Genomic DNA, 20,170 nt, shown 5'->3' with positions numbered 1-20,170 from the left:
CAGGGCATGTCGCTGTTTACTCTCCACATGACAAAACAGTTTAAATTATATTTCTTCAAGTTGTTCAAATTCTTTCCCTTTTTAGAATCTAATCTTGAATGTTGACACAGTTCACGCCACAATTACTAATCCTGGAAATAAATTCCATCATTCTTTCTGCCACAAGATGCCCTTTGACTCTGTTCTCAATCTTAATTATACCAGGCATCGGTGAGACCACATCATGAATACTGTGTACAGTTTTGGTCTCATTTTTTAAGGAAAAATGTAAATGCATTGGATATTGTTCAGGGGAAGTTTACTTGATTAATACCTGGAATGAGTGTGTTGTCTTAAGATTAATAGTTTGGACAGGCTGGAATTGTTTCCTATGGAGTTTAAAAGAGGGGTGACATGATTGAAGTGTACAACATGTATTTGGGATCCAAAAGGCATTTGATAAGAATCCGCAAATTCAGCTAGCTCGGAAAACAAGGGCTGATGGTAGAAGTATATTAGTCAAGATTGAGGATTGACTTCCTAATAGTAGACAAAGTTGGAATAACGGATCAATTTCCGAATGGAATCATTTCAATCAGTGGAGTGTCACAGGGGTCGCAAGTCGTGCCACAATGTACAATACATATTAAGGCTTGGATGAGGAAAGTGAATATACAATCATCACGTTTGCGATGTCATAAAACTGGTGGAAAGGCAAGCATTGAGGATGATAGAAAGTGTCTACAGTTTGGGTTTGTATTCACTGGAGATCAGGAAGATAAGATGAAATCTCAGTGAAATATATTTTGCATTTTTTGGGAAACTTGACAGGGTAGATGCTGAGACATTGTTTCTCCTTGTGGGAGAATTTAGACCCAGAGGGCATAATTGCAAAGTGTGGGATCACCCAGTTAAGACAGAGATGAGGATGAATTCCTTCTCTCAGGGGGTGAATCTGTGGAATTCTTCAGCACAGACGACCATAGAGGATGGATCATTAAGTATATTCAAGGCTGTGACCGACCGATTTTGAATCTGAAAGAGAATCAACGGTTATGGGGAGAAAGGAGGAAAGTGGGGTATCAAATCAGCCTTGACTTCATTTGAGTAGCAGAGTTAACTCGATGGCTGAATGGCCTAGTTTTGCTCCTACTTTTTTTCAATGATCTAATCCTGAATGGTGTTGACAAGGCAGACGTGTCAAGGATGGTTCCTCTTGTGGGTCAGTCTGGAAACGGGTGACACTGTTTTAAATTTAGGGGTTGCCCTTATAGGATTAGAGATGATGTGCAACTCATCAGGCCTGACCAAGTGGTGGAGCAGACTTATGGGCTGAATGGCCTTATTCGTCTCGAACATCTTATGGACCTGGGAATTCTCTGGCACAGAAAGATATGGAGGTGGGGACCCTGGTATTTTGAAGTCAGAGATAGACTGATTTTTGATAGGCCACAGACTCCTAGGTTAGCCAAAGTGCATGGGGATTTGCAAACAAAAACAGATGAACCATGGTCTTACTGAATGGCAGAGAAGGCTGGATTGGTTGAGTGGTCTAATTCTGCTCCTGGTTTGTATCTTCATTATTAAAACTAGATGAGCCGGTCTCTCTATTTGGGGGGGATGCTTCTGACTATAACAGGCAAAAAAATAAATCGACCACTTTGAATGAAGTGCCTTGACATATCTGAGATAAAACATTGTATATAAACGAGAATGCTTCTTTCTTTTATCCAATCAAGTTCCCAGCAGGTATTGACAAGGTCCACTTTTTATCCATTTTAAAAATGAGTTATTTTTCGAGAAGATGCTGGCAGCCTGACTCCCGCTGCTCTCTGGGATCTGAAGCTAAATATCAACACCATATGATACCGAATTCTACCAGGTACTGGAAATCCAGTTAAACAATCCTGCTGTGCAAGTGAAAATCAAATAAAAATACTCAATTGAATGATCGGAGCCTAAGTTGCAGAAAAGAAAACAGCTTTCAGGTAATGGTGCGCATGGATAATCGAGAGGGCATTGTAAACACTTTGTCAGGAAAGCGAGAGAAATGGTCACTGAGTTTCTTAAATTATGTTTGTTTGTGAAATGTCAAAGGCTTCTTACCTTGGCAGAAGGCACTCCCTCCGGGGGACGACAGTGTAAAATGATCTTCCCTTCTAGGGGAACCTCTTTTGCCTGGGGGTCTTGTTCAAAATTTTTCCTCAAATCTGTAAGGCAAAAATACGTAGTATCAGACTAGTTTGTTTTGGAACACTGTGTCTATTTTCACTCCTGATTGCAGACTGAGTCTCTAATCCCATCATGACTACCTTATGGACTCATTGTACTTTCAAACAGAGGAACTTAAGAAGTACAGGCAGTTCATTTGTAAACTCTTGACAACTAACATCGCAGCTCACTTTTAATTAAAACCTCATCTTCATAACCCATGATTCCTCTGTTCAATCATTTCACTTCACCTGCTCATTGTTAGATTAGATTCCCTACAGTGCAGAAACAAGCCCTTCGGCCCAAACAGTCCACACCGACCCTCCGAAGAGTAACCCACCCAGACCCATTTCCTTCTGACTAATGCACCTAGCACTATGGGCAATTTAGCATGGTCAATTCACCTGACCTGCACATCTTTGGATTGTGGGAGGAAACCGGAACACCCAGAGGAAACCCATGCAGACATGGGGAGAATGTGCAAACTCCACACAGAGTTGCCCAAAGCTGGAATAGAACCTGGGACCCTGGTGCTGTGAGGCAGCAGCGCTAACCACTGAGCCACTGTGCCACCCTAGACAGACAGGAGCGTCCCTGGGTGGGCTTGAACCACCAACTTTCAGTTAACAGCCGAGCGTGCTAACCGATTGTGCCACAGAGACTTACGATCTTGAATACCCTGCTTGAGAAGATTCAGAGGTAAAGTTCCATCAGGAATTGAACAAGAAGAAGAAAATTGCAGGGCCATGCAGATATATCAGGGATTGGGACAAATTGCAAAGCTTTCACAAAAAATTGCCACAGATGCAATGGGCCCATCAGCCTCCTCCTGCTCTATGATTCTAATCATTTCACGAATTGAATGCAATTGAATTGCAATTGCACTGATTGCAATTGATGAATACAGTTTCTGAGAACATGATCATAAAAAAATGAGGTGATAACTTTTTAAAGAGGCGAGAAAGCCCTGTTGATTTTTTTTTTAACCGCAGTACTCAGACATTTGACGTAAAGAAAAATGACCCATTACTACCTTCTCAGGGTTACAAAGGATGGGCAATCAAATGTTAGCCATGCCAAAATGTCATATTCCAAGAATTAAATAAAAATATCACATTGTGGTGCTTCACGAAGGGGAAACAGACAAAATGCTCACATTTTGTACTCATCCAATCTCAAAAAAGGGATTTAAAAGTCTCAATTTATTTCGCTTGTGACTGAAAGTAATGAAATCTGGTGTGCTGTCCAAGTCACATCCATTGGTCAGTATTGCAGACAACATATTTCTTTACAGGTTTTTGCTGGTTATCTGCACACCTTCCGCAAGCCCTCATCCAACTTCTTTTGAAACTATTCATTGTCTCCCCTTCCACTAACCTCAAAGGCAATTTGTTTACCATCACCACCACCTGTGTTTTATCACAAGATCCCAAAAACACTCCCAGCAGTGTCAAATCCATGCTGCCACCGAGTAGTAGGAATAACTCTTCTTTTCAATTATATCTAAATTGCTCATAATCCCATAAACTTGTTTAAAATCATCACCCTCCACTCCCCCACTCCAAGAAGGAAAACAACCACAGGTAAATTGAGTGAATGAGCATTTAGTCCAAAATAGACTTAGATCAAGAACTTCAGTTTATGATTATCATGGTTCAATGAACAGGTAGATCGACATTGACGTGAATCTTCAAGGAGAAGATTCACAATGACTTTATGACACTTCGAACCAAGAAAATGTATCAATAACCACACTTCCTCGATAAGTTCACGGGGATCTTGTCCCTTTCCAAAGTGTGACTGTAAATAAAACTTCTGGACTGAATCATTTGCATGTTGAGTCTTATAGGAGTGAGTACTTCAACTGACATTGATGTCCCAATGTGAGAAGGTTAATACAAATAGCAATAAGTCTGACATGGGAATTAGAGCGAGATCAATTGTTCGGGACTTCACTGTAAATGGTATTGAGTCACTTATGGTGCATAGACGCCACTTCAATTCTCCTTTCTGAAAGGTCAATTTGAAAAGTTTTTGTATGCTTGACATAGAATGTATTTGTAAATATTATGAGAGTGACAATTGTATTGAGGCACCACAGAACATGCCAGAATTTGCAGCATGGAGACAAGTTGCACGTTATTGTAAATTATGAAATTTTCATGTTTTGTAATGTGCTTTCACAAACTTAAAAATGAAGGATATTTTGGGGAAAAGAATGATTGCTGGGGTTTCAGTTCTGTTGCTCAATGTGTAAATGCTGACCTCAGTGAATCTTCATCATGTTCTGTTCTGAATTATCAGCAACATCCTTCTTGATTATGCCATGCAGCCATCCATCTCACTCACAATGTGGCTCGGCAATGCACTACACAACAGGTGCACAACACAACAGAAGAAAGAAAAAAAAACACACAAAGAAGGCTTGACTATTCTGAGGTTGTTGACTTGCTCGCTGAGCTGGTAAGTGTGTTCACAGCTGTTTCATCATCATAAAAGGTAACATCATCAGTGCACCCCCGCTGAAGCGTTGGTGTTCTGTCCCACTTACTATTTAGGTGTTTGGGTCTGCTGGGGTTGGTGATGTCATGGATGTAGGTTTGCTTGCTGAGCTGGAAGGTTCATTTCCAGACGTTGCATCACTCTACTCGGTAACATCTTCAGTGGGCCTCCAGGCGAAGCACTGTTCATGATTCCTGCTTTCTATTTATATGCTTGCATTTCTTTGGGTTGGTGATGTCATTTCCTGTTCTTTTTCTCAGGTGGTGGTAGATGGGGTCTAACTCAATGTGTTTGTTGATAGAGTTCCGTTTGGAATGCCATGCTTTGAGGAATTCTCGTGCGTGTCTCTGTTTGGCTTGTCCTCGGATGGATGTGTTGTTCCAGTCGAAGTGGTGTCCTTCCTTATCTGCATGCAAGGATACTAGTGAGAGATAATCATGTCTTTTTGTGGCTAGTTGATGTTCATGTATCCTGGTGGCTAGTTTTCTGCCTGTTTGTCCAATGTCATGTTTGTTACAGTTCTTGCACGGTATTTTGTAAATGATATTAATTTTGCTTCTTGTCTATATAGGGTGTTTCAAGTTCATTAGCTGCTGTTTTAGTGTGTTGGTGGGTTTGCGGGCTACCATGATGCCAATGGTTCTGAGTAATCTGGCAGTCATTTCCGAGATGTCTTTGACGTAGGGGAGAGTGGCTAGGGTTTCTTGACGTGTTATGTCTGCTTGTTTGGATTTGTTGCTGAGAAATCGGTGAACTGTGTTCGTTGGGTACCCATTCTCCTGATGGCTAGATGTACCCTGGTGGCTAATTTCCTTCCTGCTTGCCCTATGCAGTACTTTGGGAAGGACACCAATTCGAATGGGACGTTTCCATCCTAGGATAAGCTAAACAGAGACATGCACGGGAATTCCTGGAAGCCTGGCACTCAACCCAGAACTCCATCAACAAACATGTGGAGTTGTACCCCATATACCAACCACGAAGAAACAGAACCAGCAACGAAATCAGAAATGACACCACCAACCCCAGCAGACCCAGACACATAAATAGCAAGTGGGACAGAACACCAATGCTTCACTGGAGGCGCACTGGTGATGTTACCCAGCATGATGACAAAACATCTGCCAACAAAGTTACCAACTCAGTGAGCAACTCAACAGGCTCATCCACAACCTGAGCTACAAACCTTCTGGAATACGCTGAGATTGATCGCTCTATTTGGAGCAGAGTCTTTGAATTTTAAAATGTTCACACATCCTGTTCTCACCAAAGAGATTGCCTGACTTAGTGTATAATCACAGCTGTGTTTCTTTAGCTTTCTGTCATGTGCAGTATTTGCTGCTGGTCGTTGGAAATGTGAGAGTATTTGCAAGGACCAGCTATAAGTGTGGCTACGACAAGCGGATATTCAATTAACGGATCCTGACCATTTTCATTTCGAGGTCCTTGCTCTTTGTCAACTGAAATCTTTTGTTGGATCACTTGAGCCCTGTAACAAACTGCAAGGAGCTCCAACTGAAAGTGATCAGGATCAACTTCAGGAATCCACTTCCTCAGCATCCAGGAATTGATGGCAACTGTTGGGGTAGCCCATGGCCAGAGGTGACACAAGATGGCTGCCTGTCAATTTTTAGGTGGCATAAATATGGCGGAGAAGATTTGTAACTGCAGTAACAGAATTAGCTTGCTGAGTTCAGAATTAAAGTGAAATCATCCGTTAGGATAATGGTAGCTTTGAGAACAAGGTAAATCCAGTAAGGAACAAAGAATCTGACAAATTAATATACAGGGAGCTCTGTGCAAACCTTCAGCTGCAGATGTCTGTAAGTGGCAGTCTGTTAAGAGACGTCTGGAAACAAAGTTCATAGTTTAGCAAGAATTGAAAGAAAGGCATGATCTCACAATAACAGAGACAACTGATAAGGTCAAAGGGAAACAAGATTACATCTTGTAAAACCTTAGGTGTTCAGACAAGCTTATTGAGCAGTGAAAGTGATTGAGTTTCATTCTTATAAAGAGATTTTGTAAATTTCATCCGAGAAGCAATTCCATGTTTAAAACAGACTTACAGACAGCATGTGAATAGAAGGAGTTATCATTCAAGGGGCAGTGTTTACCTGACGTTTCAAGGTCAGGTGAGACAGAAACTGCTCACAATTCATTGGGTAAAGAATTCCAACATGAGGTGTAACCAAAAAACTTTTTAAAAAACTAACTTTATATTAGAAATGATATTATGAATTTTACAGCAATTAGTCATGATTAGCATCTTTCTGTTTCTCCCACGATTAAGATAGTAGGATGTATAAGATGATTAACAGATTTTGATAGGGATAGCAAGGAATACAATGAATGACAGAATTCCCACAGTCCTTAGAGATCAGCTAGTCTGGCAAAGGTCTGATAAAGAGTAGAACCATTAACATGGGAATGTAAATTAATGAGATATATGATCCCAAGAATCATGTCTGGGAAACATCATGAGATCATGGTGAAACTAGGGCTATCCATAGGAGTGTCCATCAGTTATTGGGCATTTTACAGGATTGGATGTATAGATTAGTGGGATGGAACAATGGCAGCAAAGTTGCAAGCAATTATGGTAATGTGAAGTGTATAAAAATACTGCCTTCAGCTGGGGAAGCCACAGTGTCACTGACCTCTCCTCCAATCTGAACCATAATCAAGAGGGCAGCTGGACCCCACGTGAAAGCCAGGAAGCGGTCCCTGGCCTCTCCCACATGTGTGGTTGAAGAGCTCTGAATAAAGGTTACTTGTACTGCTAAACATAGTGATCAAGACTCCTCTTCGCTATTTCTCCCTGCAACATTAACACAGAGTACTTGACAAAAAACTGGCACATTTCCAAAACCCCTGTGAGTACTCGCACAATCTAAGGCAATCCCAACAGAGACCATCACCATCTGAGGACTCCGGGCAAATACTAGCTATTTCCATGGGCCAACTGCAAATCCTAACAACACTTCTGGAGAACCCTTATAAATTCCAAAATGCTCCAACTTCCTAATTACTGTGTCAGGGACATCGAGATAAACTGTTCCACCATTGTGAAGAAAAATTTGCAATATTTGTCTGCAGAACTAAGATGTGTTCAAGTCAACAATCACTGGAGTGATGAAGGAAATAAATGCTTGCTGAGTGGACCACTACTGAACCCTGACTTTCAGCCTATCTGGGGTATGGGCGATGAAAGTAGTTCACTCCTGCGGTCATTTTATTTTGAAAATGGGGCAAAGGAAAGGAGTCAGCACAACTTTTTTTTTTAAAAATAGCCGCCCAATTATTCGTGACATCAAGTCAATGGAAAAGAGAATTAAAACAGAGGTAAAACTGGCTCACAAATGGTTGCCTACTGACTTGAATCGTCTACCCACAAAGATGAATTTCACCCACTACCAGGAATCTAGTTTGAAATATCGATATTATACAAAGCACGCTCTTTATTGCACTGAACCAAGCACAGGAGGGAAATCTTCCATCTCATTTCAGGCTGGCATTTATCTCTTCAAATACTTATTCTGGAGTGCAAGTCATTACAAGTCTGTCAAAGTGCAAAAAACTGGCCTATGCATTATTCAGCGCCTGTAGTCTAATGCTGCAGATGGTGGTTACTCATACTCTGTAATTCACACATCCACAGTGTGGAATTATTCAGGGAGAATCACAGTTTGATGGACTACCTACCCTACAGCAGGCAGACCTAGATGGCCTGCATAACAATGGGTTAGCTGTGAAGTTCAATCTTTCTGTTTCTGTGCATGTGTTGCTGAAGTGAAACATTTGGTCATCAGTAATTACTATTTTTATTTTGCTTACATGCAATTCGGACCGTAGCTTTTCTGCTTTTCGTTGTTCCCTGTTGACTCCAAGCTACGCAAAGACACCAGTAATCCTCTGGACCGTGAAAATCTTCCACTTGCTGCCGAGAAACATTGATCAGGACCTCCCGAACACTCAGGCCTCCAAAAGAAGAAGAAAACAAGTACAGTGTCATTGAAAGTGAACTGACCAATCCATTTGTGCAAAATAAAATCAGACAATGCTGCAAGTACACAGCAGGTCAGGCAATATTTGTGCAGACTGAAAGTGTATTAAATCGTTCAGGTCATTGGTTTCACATTTGTCAAACTGTAACATTAATTGTGATTCTATCTCTATGGATACCACCTGAACCGCACAATATTTCGAGTATTTTCTCTTTTTATTTCAGATTTACAGCATCTGCATAGTTTTGCAACAGACAAACATTGAAAATGCAAGGCACAGAGGGAGGCAAGTTGACCCAATATGTCATTACCAGCAGGAAGAAAGCCATCCAACCAACCACCGGTTTTCTGCTGTTGGTCAATCAAACTGTCAATTGTGGGGCTTCAAACACATGTCCAAATGTTTGTGGAAATGTGAGATTTCGGACTCGACCAGCCTTCCAGCTGGTGAGCCAGGAAATTACTGTTCAATTCCCCTCCAATCCTCTTCCCAACAGTTTTAAATCTCTGTCATCTGATTACCGACTTCTCAGTTAGCATCTCATGTAGTCTTAAGGGATGCCAAACGGAATAAGCCAACAGGTAATTGATATATTATTTTGGGGTTAACTGGGTCAGAATTGGTGTCAAACATATGGAGGTTTGCAATCAGTGGGGATGAGTTTTATGCAATGTGGTGAACGAAAATAATGCCCTGACTAAAAGTGTTATCTTGCACTGTGTATCTCAATTATCTTTCAGTGTATATTACTCTACGCTTATCAAAATAATTCCTTCCTAAGTATTCTGTCTAGGCCCCTCATAATTTTACACGTCTCAATTAAATCTCCCTTTCGCCTCGACTGCTACAAAGTAAACAACACCAGCCTGTCCAATTTCTCCCCAGTGCTAAAATTCTCAGTTCTGGCAATATCCCTCATAAGTGTCCTCTATACCCTTTCTGGTGAAATCATCTCCTTCCTGCAATTCAGTGACCAAATCTCGTGTCTCATGTCCTTCTAGCAGTCCAAGAAGTTGAGCTCAGTCTCTGCCAGTGAATTAGACAATTCCTTGAAATACTTGGTATTTTTGACCTCAGAATTGCTAATGTATGCACGGGGTGTTACTGATTAGCTCCTTTGTCACCATTAGGATTTCAACCAAATGCAAAGGTACCTTAGCAAAAGAGGTGCCCAGAAATATTGAGAAAACAGAGATGATTTCAAGGTTCAAAAAGCTCTTCGTTCGGGACAACAGGCCATTATTCCCACATTCTGTTGTGACGATGCTGTCACTTTAAAGAGGTTATTTTATCCTTTTCTTTTCAAGAGAGGTCGTAAAGGCAGAGGGCCTGATGTGTCTTGTTTAAAAATTGCAGATTGGCCAGTTCCCTCAGTTCAGGCTTTTTCTAGTCTGGTTGAGCTGTGGCCGTCACAAGATGTCCAGAAAAGATCACAAATCTTCAGCAAATGATTCCTGATGGTCTTTCTCTCTGAAATCTCTTTGGAACTTGTTCCCTCCTGCCGGTAAGAATCTGTGTTTCAATTTACCTTTTTGCCAAAGGGTGTGTTTATGGGATGTTACTGAATTGGAACAGCTCCTTAAGTTGCTGTAGTGGGTCAGTTGAGTTTTCCAATAGTTAAGTTATCCTAAATTCCGTGTTCTTTTGTTCGTCCTTCAACTGTAGTGTTTAAATAAAATCTGTTTTGCTTAAAGCCAAATAGTTTGACCAACTGCATCACATCTGGAATATACACTTCACATCTACCTTTAAAATAAGAAAAACTCAGGGGCTGGGCGACTTTCTTAAAATATTTTGAGGCGGTCTGGCCTAATCCATAACACTGTTTTGACATGACTTCACCTTGAAAGCACTCTGAACTAGGCAGCTTCCATGCTGCGCATTTAAAAGGCAGGAACTGTGATGCAGCGCTTCCCTCTGTTTACATCACTATCCCCCATCCCTTCTTGTGCAAAACTTCAACAGGGTTTTGTTAGACCAATTATATTTTATTCAGTGTGAGTAAATTCTGGAACCTTTCAGATTGCAAACATTCCAATGTGAGTCCCTGACCAAATTATGATCTTGGCACCCAGCTATTTTATCTCAGCTGTGGATCTGTGTGGGCCTCCAGAATGTGTTTTATTGTTTAGTTCTCAATCAGCAAGCTATCCATTTCCAAAGTGTGACAATTTGGACACGGTTCCAATTTTTGAGCAAATGTAACGTTGTGTTGACGAAACCTCTAATCATGGAATGTTACCAGTTCGTGGCTTACATGTTAAAGACATGAGTACCTGTTATCTCATTGACAGCATAGCAACATATTAACAGCATTTCTGGGTTTCATTGTGGAGGAGAACTGTACAGTGCAATAGATTTCAAACTCCAAGCTTAGATATGGGAGGGCAACTTGCCCTGTTCCTGCTTTTAGTTCATTTCCAAAGGACTGTTCATTCCTCCAAAATACACTGCACTTTGCCTTCGCACTGTGCAATATTGACCAGAACTCCAGCACTTCTGTATTTCTGAGGGATGAAACTGTCTTTCTACTCTGGGAGATGTAAATGCTGACTTTCAAATTTTCACAAAAGCGTAAGTGGGGAAATAAGTGGAAAATACAGAAGATGATGTGAGGAAGATAGAAATCAATGATAGAAAGACACACTTATGGAAACACAAAGAGAGACAGGTTAAACCTATGCTGGCTACCCACAGATTTAGAGAGAGGGAGCAGGAACACATGAACACAAGAATTAGGGTCAGAAATAAGGCATTCAGCCCCATGTGCCTGCTCCACCATCCATTAAGATCACGGCTGATCTGATGATGGTCTCAACACCACTCCTCTGACTGGCCACTATAGCCCTGACTATCCATGAATCAAATATCTCTCTAACTCAGCATCAAATATACTCAAAGATCCGTCCTCCGCTGCTCTTCAGGAAAGACAATTTCCTGGACTAACTATCATAAGACAAAAAAAATTCCATTTGTCTCAGTCGTAAGTGGTGGCTCTCTCATTTATATGTTGTGACCCCCAGTTCTGGAATCCACTACAAGGGGAAATATTCTTACCATGTCGCCTCAGGATCTGAAATGTTTCAATAAAGAAACTGGTAACAAAATATATAAAGATAAAGATAGAGTAATGATATTCATCACAGGGATATTAAACTGACAATGTGAGTCCATGAATTATATCCTGAGCAACAGAGAATGATGGCTAAATTTACACTTTGCAGCAGAATGCGGTGTCAAAATTGTTTTCATGTCCGAACCTAGCCCTCAGTTACTGCCTTCAGGTTTTCACAGAGACAATTCCCTTAATGGCACGGGGACAGGTTTCCATGAGCAACTAAGGGTGGCAAGTAGATTAGATTACTTACAGTGTGGAAACAGGCCCTTCGGCCCAATAAGTCCACACCGACCCGCCGAAGAGCAACCCACCCATACCCCTACATTTACCCCTTCACCTCACACTACAGGCAATTTAGCATGGACAATTCACCTGACCTGCACATCTTTGGACTGTGGGAGGAAACCGGAGCACCCGGAGGAAACCCACGCAGACACGGGGAGAATGTGCAAACTCCACACAGTCAGTCGCCTGAGGCGGGAATTGAACCCGGGTCTCTGGCGCTGTGAGGCAGCAGTGCTAACCACTGAGCCACCGTGCCACCCACTGTTTTTTTTTGCTCCACCAGGGTCTTGTCCGACACTGGCGGGGCCGAACCGAGGACCTCACTAAACCATCCAATCGGTCGTAGCGACGGGCGGTGTGTACAAATTAGGTCCTCAAAGCTGGGTCAGAGGTCATCCAACTGGAGGGGAACAGCAACAAACGTAAATTGCTCAGAGCTTAAGATCAGCATGTCATTTTATGCTTGGAGACCTTACAGCCTTTCAGACTTAATATCGAGTTTTATAAGTTCAGGAGCAAATTACTGCAGATGCTGGAATATGTACTGAAAACGAAAAATGCTGGAAATCACAGTGGATCAGGCAACACCCATGGAGAACAAACTAACCAGCTCTGATGAAGAGTCATCTAGACTCAAAAGTTTAGCTTGCTCTCTCTCCACGGATGCAACCTGACCTGCTGAGATTTTTGTTTTCAATCATTTCAGTCAGCCACTAATGACCCTCATTGACAGCTATTGATTCTCCACTGATTCTACTTCTACCCATTCCATTGCCCAACTAATCTTCTCTTTCTCTCTGCAGATCTCCATCACCTGCTATCATTAACTCCTCCCCGTCTTCAGCATGTAGACCAACCTTTTCCCAGCTAGGCTCTGTCTTATTAAGAAGCATTATCAAACCCAAATCTGCTTTCTTTCCCTCTACTGTTGAACCTGCTGATTTTTCCAGCAGTTTCTGTTTTTGTAAACTACTGAAAGGTTACTAAAAACATCGAGGTGCCCTCTCAACAGTTTTCTCAAAATGTGAAGGAATAAATTAACAATCCAAAAAGCAGTCAGACCGCCACTATACAAAAACATGGGGGACATCCCTCTCCAGCGCAGCTTTTGACTGTACCTGCATCAGGCAGAAGGTTTTCAGTACTCTGAACCAGGTTCTCAGTTACTTTCATTGGCTTATCACCTCGTTGACAGGAGTGAACCTGTTTTGTGAACACTGCACCTTTTCTTCCGCTACACCGATGATTGTATTGGCGCTACCTCGTGCTCCCAAGAGGAGGTTGAACAGTTCCTCCACTTTACTAACACCTTCCACCCCGACCTCAAATTTACCTGGACCGTCTCAGACTCCTCCGTCCCCTTCCTAGACCTCTCCATTTCTATCTCGGGCGACTGACTCAACACGGACATTTACTACAAACCGAGCGACTCCCACAGCTACCTAGATTACATCTCCTCCCACCCTGCCCTCTGTAAAAGCGCCATCCCATATTCCCAATTCCTCCGCCTCCGCCGCACTGCTCCCAGGAGGACCAATTCCACGACCGAACAACTCAAATGACCTCCTTCTTCAAAGACCGCAATTTCCCCTCCGACGTGGTCGACGACGCTCTCCACCGCATCTCCTCCACTTCCTGCACCTCCGCCCTTGAACCCCACCCCTCCAATGGCCACCAGGACAGAACCACACTGGTCCTCACCTACCACCCCACCAACCTCCAGATACATCGTATCATCGTCCGTCATTTCTGCCACCTCCAGACAGACCCCACCACCAGGGATATATTTCCCTCTCCATCCCTATCAACATCCAGGAGAGACCACTCCCTCCGCGACTTCCTCGTCAGGTCCACACCCCCCCACCAACCAACCTCCACTCCCGGCACCTTCCCCTGCAACCACAAGAAATGCAAAACTTGCGCCCACACCTCTCCCCTCACCTCCCTCCAAGGCCCCAATGAATCTTTCTATGTCCGTCACAAATTCAACTGCACTTCCACACACACCATTTACTATATCCGCCGCACCCGATGTGGTCTCCTCTACATTGGGGAGACAGGCAGCCTACTTGCGGAACGTTTCAGCAAACACCTCTGGGACACCCGCACCAACCAACCCAACCGCCCCGTGGCTGAACACCTTAACTCCCCCTCCGCCAATGACATGCAGGTCCTTGGCCACACAACGCCTGGAGGAAGAGTGCCTCATCTTCCGCCTAGGAACCCTCCAACCACACGGGATGAATGTAGATTTCTCCAGCTTCCTCGTTTCCCCTCCTTTATCTCAGTCCCAACCCTTGGATTCAGCACCGCCCTCTTGACCTGCAATCTTCTTCCTGACCTCTCCACCCCCACCCCCTCTCCGGCCTATCACCCTCACCCTCACCTCTTTCCACCTATCGTATTCCCAGTGCCCCTACCCTAAATTCCCTCCCCGTCCACCTTTTATCTCAGCCCGCTTGGCACACCAGCCTCATTCCTGAAGAAGGGCTTATGCCCGAAACGTCGATTCTCCTGTTCCTTGGATGCCGCCTAGCCTGCTGTGTTTTTCCAGCACCACATTTTTCAACTCTGAACCTGTTTTGGTCAACATTACCAACACCAGGTCAAGAAACCGAAATTCTATCCAAAGTGAGTCAAAGTCTCATATTGCAAAACCTGAATAAAAGTGAATCAGAGGTATGCAGAGTAACAAAGAAATGCAGAGAATTTCTATTCTTTTCTCCTACATGCTGAAGCCTGGGATAAAGTAACTGATGGCAATAATTTATCATCTTGAAAAGAAATACGGCATTTCATCATACAATTCTAATTGGCACTCCTATTTAGTGTGGTACACACAACTCACTTCACTGTCCAGTTATTCATAGTAACAGAGGTAATTTAACATGAAAGTTAAATTGTGTTTCAATGTTTTAGCATAAAATTACAATTAGTGTTACTGTCAGTGGCCTCCACATCTTCCTCTAGATGTAGCAGTGAAGAAACATCTGCCACATAATTAGTGCAAAACTACAATTTGTCAAAACATAATCATTAATTATGCAGGGAAGAATTTGAACAATGTCATGAATTCTGTATAAAATTGCACAATGTGCATCTTTGTTAGAAAAATATAATTCTCTTATTATAATTCCACTCTCTTCAGTGAAAGGATTGCATGCTTAAAATAATTTTGTCCAAATATTAACCTATTGAAGGTTGTTCACTGTCTAAGGAGTGCAATGAACTTATTCTCTCTGTCCTGCTTGCCCTGATTTCCGTTTGGGGTCCATCTTTGCAAATTGAAGGTGAATACTATCTTTTGTGTTTTGTAACAATGAATCAGTCAATGAGTTTTGAGAAGATTTGTAGCTCAGGTTGAGGTTCTGGATGTAGGTTTGCTCGCTGAGCTGGAAGGTTCATTTTCAGATGTTTCATCACCATACTAGGTAACATCTTCAGTGAGCCTCTGGACGGAGGTTTTGTCGGGAGGCTCACTGAAGATGTTACCTAGTATGGTGACGAAACGTCTGAAAATGACCCTTCCAGCTCAGCGAGCAAACCTACGTCCAGAATGAATCAGTTAGTCTACTGTTTACCGTGGACTGATTTCATCCCTTATATGATAGTACCTTTGAGACGGAAGTGTCACTGGAAGCAAATCGAGTCCTATGTGGGATTCCACCCTCACCCAGCTTCACATCCACACAGAGATTAATTGTGGAACCTCACAAATTGTGTGTCTGGAATTGCTATGTAGCTGAATACTTTGAACCTTGACACACAATGACCAGGCCACATCTATGACTCACTATCCACGATACCTCCAATGTTGGTGTCATCTGGAAACTTACTAATTATACCTCTTATGTTCACATCCAAATCATTTATATAGATGATGAAAAGTAGACGACCCACCACTGATCATTAAGGCACTCCACTGGTCACAGGCCTCCAGTCTGAAAAACAACCCTCCAGCACCACCCTCTGTTTTCTAGCTTTGAGCCAGTTATGTAACCAAATTGCTGGTTCTCCCTGTATTCCATGAGATCTAACCTTGCTAACCAGTCTCCCATGGGGAACCTTGTTGAATGCCTCACTGAAGTCCATATAGATCACATCAACCATTCTGCCCTCTTTTACTTCTTCAAAAAACACAATCACGTTCGTGAGACATGATTTCCCCCACACAAAGCCATGGTGACGATCTCTAATCAGTCCTTGCTTTTCCAAATACATGTACATCCTGTCCCTCAGAATTCCCTCCAACAACTTGCCCACCACTGATGTCAGGCTCACTGGTCTACAGTTTCCTGGCTTGACCTTACCACCTTTCTTAAACAGTGGAACCACGTTAGCCAACTTCCAGTCTTCTGGCACCTCACCTGTGACTATTGATGACACAAATATTTCAGTAAGAGGCCCAGCAATCACTTCTCTAGCTTCCCACGGTGTTCTAAGGTACACCTGATCAGGTCTGGGGGATTTATTCACTTTCATGCGCTTCAAGACATCCAGCACTTGCTCCTCTGTAATATGGACATTTTTCAAGATGTCATCATCTATTTCCCTACATTCTGTATCTTTCATGTCCTTTTCCACAGTAAATACTGATGCAAAATACTCGTTTAGTATCTCCCCCATTTCTTGCGGCTCCACACAAAGGCTGCCTTGCTGATCTTTGAGGGGCTCTATTCTCTCTCTAATTACCCTTTTGTCATTAATGTATTTGTAAAAACCCTTTGGATTCTCCTTAACTCTATTTGCCAAAGCTATCTCATATCTTCTTTTTTGCCCTCCTGATTTCCCTTTTAAGTATACTCCTACTGCCTTTGTACTCTTTGAAGGATTCGCTCAATCTATCCTGTCTATACCTGACATATGCTTCCTTTGTTTTCTTAACCAAACCCTCAATTTCTTTAGTCATCCAGCATTCCCTATACTTACTAGCCTTTCCTTTCACCCAAACAGGAATATAATTCTCTGGACTCTCATTACCTCATTTCTGAAAGATTCCTATTTTCCAGCTGTCCCTTTACCTGTGAACATTTACCCCCAATCAGCTTTTGAAAGTTCTTGCCTAATACCATCAAAATTGGCCTTTCTCCAATTTAGAACTTCAACTTTTAGATCTGGTCTATTCTTTTCCATCACTATTTTAAAACTAATAAAATTATGGTCACTGGCCCCAAAGTGCTCCGCCACTGACTCCTCAGTCATCTGCCCTGCCCTATTTCCCAAGAGTAGGTCAAGTTTTTTTTTAGATTAGATTCCCTACAGTGTGGAAACTGACCCTTCAGCCCAACAAGTCCACACCGACCCTCTAAGAGTAACCCACCGAGACCCATTTCCCTCTGACTAATGTACCTAATGCTGTGGGCAATTTAGCATGACCAATTCACCTGACCTGCACATCTTTGGACCTTGTCTAGTAGGTACATTCATATACTGAATCAGAAAACTTTATTATACACACTTAACAAATTCCTCTCCACCTAAACCCTTAATACTATGGCAGTACCAGTCTACATTTGGAAAGTTAAAATCCCCTACCATAACCACATGGTTTGACCAGCTGCATCACTCCTGAAATATCCACTCAACACCTGCCTTTAAAATATTTTGAGCGAGTCTGGTCTGGTCCATAACAATCGACAAAGCAGAAAGTGAGGCAAAGAGGTTAAAAAAAGACAAAGGGAAAGAATTCCAGAGTTTACACCAGAGAAACGAAACAAACAGTCTTCAATGGTGGCGCATTTAAAATGCAAATGAAACCAGGATTAGAGGAAGACTGAGATCTCAATCTTGTGTGGGGCTGGTGCTAATTTCAGAGAGGGGTGAAACTGTGGAGAGGTTTAAAAACAATGCCCAGCAACTGGAATGGAGCACTCGTCTTGAGTTTTGATTGCAGTCTCTAAAGTGGGGACACAAACACTGGAGGATGCTACCACATAAGCCACAGAATTCTAACTTACCTTCTGCAGAATCTGAGCCTTTACCACACTCACTGTGAGCTCAATAAACATGACTCGCACTGTGTGACCATTGTTCATTGCAATTACAATCACATAAGTCTGAATTTGTGAACAGCTCTTCTAACATATACGCCTCATAAAGAGCTGTGCAAAAGCTAATCATCTGAGGCAAGGAATTGCAGAGGGAGGAGATCAATGAAAAATGCTAAAATGGAAAGGTTCCAAAAAACTTCATCTTCGTCAGGAAGAATGACCATGTGGTGCACAAATGTGGAGGGCACACAATAATGACCCAATTATCAGCTTCTCTTAATGGAAAAGACATGCCTTCAGAGGTGCAAGACTAAAAAAGGATTGTGAAAACAAACTGGAATGGGGTCTGGAATGCTGGGAGCATTAAGGGTCTGCACATCCTGCACAACAATGTACATCAGGATTCCTTTCTAATCCATTCATAACACAGACATGTTTTAACTGGAAACCTGAGCAGTCCACTCTTCAAGGGATTCCAAATGAATTGTGAGGCCTGGCTTATTGCTACCAAGAGGCAATAAAACCTCCTGTATTTCCATGTGTGCTAAACAAGAATTGACAGGTTTTTTCCAATCAGTTACTTAACCTTTTATTCCTATTTCATTCCTATTCCAGGCAATGAATCAGAAAGTTGGAACAGCGCACCCTTTGTATGATTTTCCCAACTGTTTAAATTGCTGTTTGGAAATTAGAACACAGTGTAACCAAGATTTAAGACAGCTTTTCCTGCAGTCTCACTTCTTCAGAATTATTTGAACCCTCTCCCACAGTCACATTATGCGGCCCCTCTCCCCATCACCCATCATGAAAAATGTCTGCAAATCTGAAATCATTACTCTGCACCTCAAATGTTTTTGAATTCCATTCTGGAGGCTTACTGAGCGGCTGCAAACTGTGTCAAGCTCGTTGGCACAGAGATCTTAAGCAACTGAAGGAATCATTTCAGAATAAATACCGAATCAGCTTCTGCCAAGATAAAAATCCTGGTCTGTGGTATTAATGTCTGTGCAAAATGAATGGAATCGGTGTTTCTTTTCCTGCAAACTTCATTCAGCAGATAAAAACACAGTACGATACGAACTGAAAATAAAAATGTGGCTGCCAGGAATCCTCATAATAACTCGCAGGATTTCAGATCGCACAATATGGCTTTGAACATTCTGACAGCCTCGTGTACAAAACCCAAGAACTGGACAAATAATTCTATCTGTGATGTGCCAACTTTTAGCAGAGAGCAAATTCTCCATGAATCAACAAAATTTGGTAAAATGTTATACTGAGACAAGGCTAATTGGAGATGCTGGTATGGAGACAGGGTACGGAAGTGGAGTTGAAGTAGAGGATCAGACAAGATCTGAATGACTGGCAGAACAGGCTGGAAGGGCCTTTCGGGCTGTTCCTGCTTTGGTGCATAAGCAGCTGGGCTTTATCTATCTTCTGGATCACCTGAGACGGTAACCAGACTGCTTATTATTGTACAGGTCATTCTGCTATAACGCGCATTTCATCAGCATGAATTGGCTATAACGGATTAACCAATTGTAGACACTGTTTGGATAATGTGAATTTTCTACTGAACGGGTATAGTGACTTTCTATTAGCGATCTTCTACAGTGTGATTTTCTAGAGCACGAGGTTGCAGAAGAACACAACTGTTGCATTATAGCAGAACTACCTGTACTATCTTCAGTAGCAAGATCTCCTGAACTTCATGCTGGATGATCTCCTAGTCCATTCATACTCTGAAATAATGTGTTGGTGCGGTGAACAGTGAACAATCTCCAATCTTTCGACAGCCCAATAATGGACAAACTCTTCGGTCTCCAAGCCACAGGACACTGCAGAATCTCCTGATGACCTAATATCAGATTACCTCTGATTCACTGGTCCACCTCTCTCAATATTGCAATCTTGATCTCCAGGTTAGCTAGTTTTGGGCTGAACTCAAGCTGGTGAGCTGAAAGTAAATGAGTAACAATGCCAACTTCTCTGTCCATTTAAATGACATGCTACCTCAGCATATAGTCAGAGGTCTACAGCATAGAAACAGGCCCTTTGACACAAATTGACAATGCCA

General features: G+C 42.4%; 1 protein-coding gene across 2 annotated transcripts in view; it reads right to left on the bottom strand.

Moving 5' to 3' along the window:
• The window catches only part of LOC122543063 (netrin receptor UNC5D-like), a 455,690-nt gene that overhangs the window by 158,301 nt on the left and 277,219 nt on the right, over window positions 1–20,170 (bottom strand). For both annotated transcript variants that reach the window (XM_043681271.2, XM_043681272.2), the window contains exons 3-4: window positions 8,530–8,673; window positions 2,086–2,189 (exon numbers count right to left, since the gene is read on the bottom strand). In XM_043681271.2, the coding sequence (XP_043537206.1) occupies window positions 2,086–2,189; window positions 8,530–8,673 (248 nt within the window). The remainder of the gene's footprint in view (window positions 1–2,085; window positions 2,190–8,529; window positions 8,674–20,170) is intronic.

Source organism: Chiloscyllium plagiosum, unplaced genomic scaffold, assembly GCF_037043375.1.
Source record: "Chiloscyllium plagiosum isolate Xiang-an unplaced genomic scaffold, Cpla_swu_hap1 HiC_scaffold_48, whole genome shotgun sequence".
In the NCBI taxonomy this organism is placed as follows: Eukaryota; Metazoa; Chordata; class Chondrichthyes; order Orectolobiformes; family Hemiscylliidae; genus Chiloscyllium; species Chiloscyllium plagiosum.
Note: the sequence above shows the minus strand (reverse complement) of the source record. Positions and strands in the feature narration are given on the sequence as shown.